Consider the following 6829-nt stretch of genomic DNA (forward strand, 5'->3'; position numbering starts at 1 on the left):
TCGGAAGCACTTGGCAATACCAGTTAACCTATTGGAATGCAAGTATTCCGTATCATAGCCTTCTCGAAGCAATAGGGGAGATATATCTCGGCTGAAATGATTGATACGCTGATTTAAATCATGTTGGATGTCAAGCAAAGGCATATAATCTATCAACTATGCATCACTGAAAATACATAATCAAAATATACTATATGCAAATGACATAATTTAGCATATGTCTGACTTCATAATCGATATATTTTTGTCTGCTGTCAGGGACATAGGAAAAGTGTGACGCAAATGTTCCTGTTATGGGCGTCTCTTCATTTTTATGCCTTGGATTGACAGTATAACTAACCAATACACTTTCGAGTTTGTACATTTCCAGCAGGCTGGATTCCCCAATTTGACCAATTGCAGGCCCAGATTTGGTGCTCGTATTGTTTTGACCTCTGAAACCGCATCACCGCCTACCTCGTGCCCATGGCGGAGGAAAGCTACAAATATAGGCGCATGACAGCCGACTGGGACGAAGTTGTAAAACTCCCAGGTAGAAGGGAAACATTCTGCAAGCCTGCTGAAAGGGGAAAACGCTATACAACCTAAAAATCTAAACTAAAGCAAAATAAATAACGATAACCTATCGACGTCTCCACGTACTGGAATACTTTTTTATGTTAATATTATATTATATGTGAAGAAAGTATTTATATCTACCCTACACTTCTATTTGCACTAACGGTACTTCAAAACTACTGAGAATCTTTTATTTTGTACGAAAAAGTAAGTATTGCTTTTGGCTCAATTACTCTTTGTGTGTTCGATTGGATATCCATCACTCATCTATAGCCCAGTATTCTTGATGAACTATTTACCCCAGATTAATCAAGTTGATTTGCTGCGTCAGTCCCTGAAGTTAGGGAGGGGTAGCCGAACTAACTGATTCGTGTGTGAGAGAAAGAAAGACGGGATATGAGGTAAATAGTCATCTACATTTGCTTGACTATCAAGACTGACTGTCAAATTATTGAAAGAAGAAACTTGCGGAGAGGCAATAGGCTATGAATGGAATTGTGTTAATCTCTTTTTTGGCCCCGTTATTAAATCTCCAGGTCGGAAAGAATTAATAGTATATCAAGTGGTCATTTATAGGTCCGCAGAGATAAGGTAGCTGCTCACACTGCCTCAAACGAACAAAACCATCCGCTGTTGGGCAGAAAACCGTCTATTTCGTAATGACCGAGTATGATTGTTTATTGGATACAGCTTATTTAGCATTTTCTTCTGTACTTGGCCATATCCAAAATGAATAGACTAGTTGTTACATTTTGATAAACCGTTTTGTCGACACTGTTCCGATAATAGCAACACCTAACCTTTATATCCCCTGCCTCGCCTAGTCGACATTCACTGCTACATTTAATCAGCATACTAAGTAGTGCGAGTTGAGAGCCGCCAATCTTGATACAATATTTACAGGGTATATTTTTCTATCGCCAGCCTGATTGCTAATATGTAACTGTTCTGTAAAAAAAAGTGCAGTATGCCTTTCCGAATGTAACTGCGACTCTATGACGTTGGCAACATTGTAACGAGGCTAGCTATTTATTATGTAACACGATCAGTTCTAGTGCTTCTCTATAGCTTCGTATAGAAAAAACAGCACAGCTCTTTGTGTGGAGATTTCTAACATTCTGAAAATCGTTTTCATCTACTGTGAAATCTTTGTTGTTCAGGTTGAGTTGTAGATATGCAGACAAATTCACTAGATCCCCTTGCTTGTCATGGCTATTTATACATTAGGTCGTTCTGTTCCATAGCGTGACATTGCATTGTTAAAGATGATTCAGGCTATAGACCTTGATACTGAATACGGCATTGTTCGGGAAAGCGCCTGTAAGTAAGCGTTTCACTACTGTTTTACACCTGCTGTATCCTGTGCATGTGACAAATAAACGTTGCGACTTGAAACAAGACAGAGAAGAGGTGAACGCTTGATCCGTCATAGCATACTAGTTGATTTGAGTGTTCATAGGGACTGCAATTCTATTCTAGATGTTTCCCTCGGGAAGTAAAGGGTTAACGTTTAAAGGGCATTTTATTGCATTCCTTTACAAAGTCTGCAGTTGTAGACTCAACCTCAGTCAAGTAGGCCAGGACATTGCCACCCACATCTTTGAGAAGTGTTGCCTGTTTACAAAATGTTGTCTAATTATACCTAATATTACTGAAGTAATGCAAATTCTTCATGGCTTGTATCTAGTGGAGGAATGGTTTATGCCTTTTAATGTCTTATTGTTTTGCATATCTGTCTGAACAATATGCTAATCATTTTTTATCTTCTCTTTTTTCAGGAAAAAACAACGCTCAACCTTGTGGAAGAACGCCACTTGCGACTAGCACTTTTGTTTTTAGAGCAGTTCCACGAAGCTCTAGTTCCTTTTGCTTGGTGTTGACCCAACCCATCACACCCTACCCTGCCTGGGAAGCACCTACGCCACCCACCACAGATACGTAAAGCAACTCAACAGGACGCAGCTGCCGACACCTCTTCTCGCGCCCGGAGCAGTTCAGCAGCCAGCTATGCAGCTTGAAATCCAAGTAGCCCTCAACTTCGTCATCTCCTACCTTTACAACAAGCTGCCGCGGCGACGGGTCAACATCTTCGGTGAGGAGCTTGAGAGGCAGCTCAAGGGGAAGTATGAGGGCCACTGGTACCCAGACAAGCCATACAAGGGCTCTGGATTCAGGTGCATCCACGTGGGGGAGAAGGTGGACCCGGTGGTAGAGAAGGCAGCCAAAGAGAGTGGCCTGGACATTGAGGATGTGCGCCACAATCTGCCTCAGGACCTCAGTGTGTGGATCGACCCCTTCGAGGTATCCTACCAGATCGGGGAGAAGGGGCCCGTCAAGGTGCTGTACGTGGACGACAGCAATGAGAGCAGCCCCAGTGGTCTGGAGCTGGACAAGGAGATCAAGAACAGTTTCAACCCTGAGGCCCAGGTCTTCATGCCCATCAGCGAGCCTGTGGTGGGCCCCTCTCCGACTTCCAGCTCGCCCTCGCCTCCCTTCGGCCACTCGGCTGCTGTCAGCCCCACCTTCATGCCACGCTCCAACCAGCCTTTAACCTTCACCACCGCCACCTTCGCCGCCACCAAATTCGGCTCCACCAAAATGAAGAGCAGCAGCCGTAACAACCAGAATGGCAACGGTGGCCAAGGCGGGCAGGGCCAGAAGGTGGCCCGCACCTCGCCCACCAACCTGGGCCTGAATGTGAACACGCTGCTGAAGCAGAAAGCCATCTCCACCTCCATGCACTCTCTGTACGGGTTGGGCCTAAGCCAGCAGCAGGCCTCAGCCCTCAGCCCCAACGCCAAGGAGTTTGTGTTCCCCAACCTCCAGGGCCAGGGGAGCCCGAGTGCCCTATTCCCCGGTGACAGCTCCCTCAGCCTCAGCCCGCTGCAGTACAGCAATGCCTTCGATGTGTTTGCGGCCTACGGAGGTCTCAACGACAAGTCCCTTATGGATGGCTTGAATTTCAGTTTGAACAACATGCAGTATTCGAACCAGCAATTCCAGCCAGTTATGGCCAATTAGTACACAGATACTACAGTACTAGTACACAGAAATGACCAGAGATATGTGATATGGGGGGAAAAAAAGACTAAACGCACATCAAAATAAAATAGGAAACACAATTTCCAGGAAAAATTGAAAGTGACTTGTTGTCGACTAAGATCTGTGTTCAAGTCCAAGCGCATGAGCCTGAGGGTGAAATGACTTTGCCCCCTTGAGTTATCTTTTTTTACGATGAAGCTTGTAGTACAAGATGTCCAAGCTTGGTTACCTAAACTTCGACATGCATCATTATTTCTTTTGCCAACCAAGCACAGAAATTATTTTTTACGGGACTGTTTTAAAGATAAAGAAGAAAAACAATACAAGTCATGGCCTCTTTCAGTATTTAAGACATAACTGGACATGCCAATTTTCCAAGGATTGGCATTAATAAGTGGGATTTCCTGGTCTTTTTTCTAATTGTATAATTTAATTTAGTACAGAGTTTGTAAAATATCAGAGTATATATTGTTTCTACGACATGGTACTGCATTTATATCTTTTTACTACTACAGTGATCCGTGATGGCTGCAGCAACTTTATGTTCTTTTTTTTATTGAAATTGTGAAATGAATCCCTCTAAAAAACATTGACTATTCTAAAGATTGTGTACAGAATATTCCGTAGTGGTGGGATTTAAGAATATTTGCTTTTTTGAAAAACAAGAGTTGTATTTTCTGTTAAGAGTTTAAAGATTTTTGCTATATTATGGACAAAATGTAATCGTATATTAATTTTGTACCTACATTGTGCAATACTTGATAAAACAAACGGTATAACAAAGTATTTGGAGTCAGTGTCTTACATGTTAAGCTGAACTGATCATTTATTAAGTTTGTATTAAAAAGCTTGAAAATATCCCCTGGTCTATCTTCTCATTGGTAGTCTGGTCTTGTTGATTGGACAATGGACATATGTATGAAGGAAATATTATCCAGTTTTCCATATGCCATTGAATTGAATACACACACTTTATCGTAACCATAGGAGTCCTAGCCTATCCTTGTCTAATTTACCTCTGGTCAGCTACTCCTTGTGCACTGGCTCAAGACCTTGCTCTAGACACATGGTTCAAACCTGCAGTGTAACTTGTCATTTGCAAAGACTTAGCATAATATAAAGTACTACCATGTCAGCATGGTGCTATTGGTAAAATTGCACCATTATACATTAATATTCTATACATGGTAGTCTTGTAACTAGTGTTACACAAATGGACATACCGAAGTGTTCTGTATTCTTATTGCTGTGAATCAGGGTGAACGTTAGTGTTCTGCACTATTGTCTAGAATTACCAGCGGGGTTTTCCTTGACAAAACAACTTAACAGTTTTCTACATTTCCATCAACATTCAAAACCTAGCTACGCAAAAAGAGCCAACGAGGGTATTCCCGTTTTACGGGAGATTTGATATACCCTGCACATGTATTCATTTCCGACTGTCTACGTTATCCTCCGCCTTCTGCTGGTTCTGAGTCTACATACTACGGTGGAGTCAGTCCATGTGCTTCCTGGGCCTATTAGGCATATGGATAGTGGGGTTAAGCCTGCTGTCATCCCAGACCTTAGCATGTCACCTCTGTGTCAGTTAGCCTACTGGGAGCTGAGGTGTTTATATTAGTTCACTGTACATGTTAGCTCTACTAGCCAACAGGCCCGTCTTTGAACGCTGCAGCCTGCCAGTTGTTTAGTCAATGTTTTAGAATGCAAAGATGGTCCGGGAGGCTAGGTGATATGTTCTGTTTACAGTACCTTCACCCTGAGCATGTGTGTGGTCTCCAGAGTAAATTCAGTCACATTTGTTTTTGGGATAACACTTATTTCCTACCCTTCATCTATGCTGATTTTGTAGTGGATCTACTGAGCATTTTGGGTACTATAGTATAGCATCACAATAGCCACTTTGTAGAGGCAGCAAAGGCTTCTACACAGTGGCCAACTGCATGCTATTCTAAATGCTCTCAATCATTTTTCACCCAGTGTCCTGAGGTGACGGATCATTGGATAACTATGATTGCTGACTTGTGATGACAAAATGAATTGCATGGGATGAACAGAATGATAATGACATTTTTATGTGATTAATGCTGGTCTGAAAAGGAAGTGTATGTTGCTTGTTTGATTCTTCCAAAAGTGATCTATGTTGAGGTCCTGTTGGTACTATTCATGTACTTGGTATCATGGTTTCAACCAGAATGGATTGCCTTTTGTTTCTATTTCTCATGTTGTTGTTGCTGCCACTGCTGCTGATGTCATAATTAAGCAATTATGCCCGAGGAGGTGTGGTGTATATAACCAATATGGCTAAGGGCTGTTCTTCTGTACAACACAACGAGGAGTGCCTGGACACAGCCCTTAGCCGTGGTATATTGGCCATATACCACAAACCCCTGAGGTGCCTTATTGCTATTATAAACTGGTTACCAACAGTAAAAACAAATGTTTTGTCACACCTGTGGTATAACTTCTGGTATACCATGGCTGTCAGCCAATCAGCATTCAGGGCTCGAACCACCCAATTTATAAGTAGAACTAACATGCCGGTGGGTACACAGAGAGCACTTCAACCCTGGTGGCATGCCACGATCCTCGGAGGTTAGCTCACCAAGTATCTGCGCACTGTTGTCTGTCAGCTGCACTTGGTAGATTGGCCCTAATAAAGTTCACAGATGGTTTTGGATATACAGTAAGTGTGTGTGTGTGTGTGTGTGTGTGTGTGTGTGTGTGTGTGTGTGTGTGTGTGTGTGTGTGTGTGTGTGTGTGTGTGTGTGTGTGTGTGTGTGTGTGTGTGTGTGTGTGTGTGTGTGTGTGTGTGTGTGTGTGTGTGTGTGTGTGTACGTGAGCATTTGTGTGCACATGTGCATGTAATAGAAATATGTGTGTTGGGGACAAGCAGTTCTGGGGATGCCTTTGATGGATTATCACCCTGCTCTGCTCTCCTGAGCCTCGTCCGTCTGGTCTCCCCCCACAGGCTCTAGTATCACTGGTCGTCATCACACCCGCTCTGATCCTAGGAGAGCGAGAGAGGGGGGACAGGGAGAGATAGAGAAGAAAGGGAGGGAGGAAGAAAAAGTGACTAGGCATAGAGGGAGAGAAAGGGGGTCAGAGAGAGAGAAAGGGGGTCCGAGAGAGAGAGAGGGGGTAGAAACAGGGACAGAGAAAGAGGAGGGATAGCAACAGAAAGAGAGTGTGAGAGAATGAGAGCTGGCGGCATCATTGATGTAAATCA

The 6829-nt window shown here is 43.2% G+C and overlaps 1 protein-coding gene across 2 annotated transcripts; it reads left to right on the forward strand.

Moving 5' to 3' along the window:
• The first annotated feature begins 490 nt into the window (after positions 1 to 490).
• tob1a (transducer of ERBB2, 1a) lies at positions 491 to 4458 on the forward strand. Of its 2 annotated transcripts, none has more exons than XM_046306355.1 (2): positions 491 to 765; positions 2337 to 4458. In XM_046306355.1, the coding sequence occupies exon 2, from the start codon at positions 2566 to 2568 to the stop codon at positions 3577 to 3579; it is 1014 nt and encodes a 337-aa protein (XP_046162311.1). In that variant the 5' UTR covers positions 491 to 765; positions 2337 to 2565; the 3' UTR covers positions 3580 to 4458. The 2 variants fall into 2 exon arrangements, with proteins under 2 accessions (XP_046162311.1, XP_046162312.1); XM_046306356.1 differs by lacking the exon at positions 491 to 765 and adding an exon at positions 826 to 959.
• The last annotated feature ends 2371 nt before the right edge of the window (positions 4459 to 6829 follow it).

Source organism: Oncorhynchus gorbuscha, linkage group LG16 (genome assembly GCF_021184085.1).
Source record: "Oncorhynchus gorbuscha isolate QuinsamMale2020 ecotype Even-year linkage group LG16, OgorEven_v1.0, whole genome shotgun sequence".
NCBI classification, from domain to species: domain Eukaryota; kingdom Metazoa; phylum Chordata; class Actinopteri; order Salmoniformes; family Salmonidae; genus Oncorhynchus; species Oncorhynchus gorbuscha.

Coding starts and splice junctions, on each gene's coding strand:
- tob1a (XM_046306355.1), top strand. CDS start 2,566: ATGCAGCTTGAAATCCAAGTAGCCCTCAACTTCGTCATCTCCTACCTT.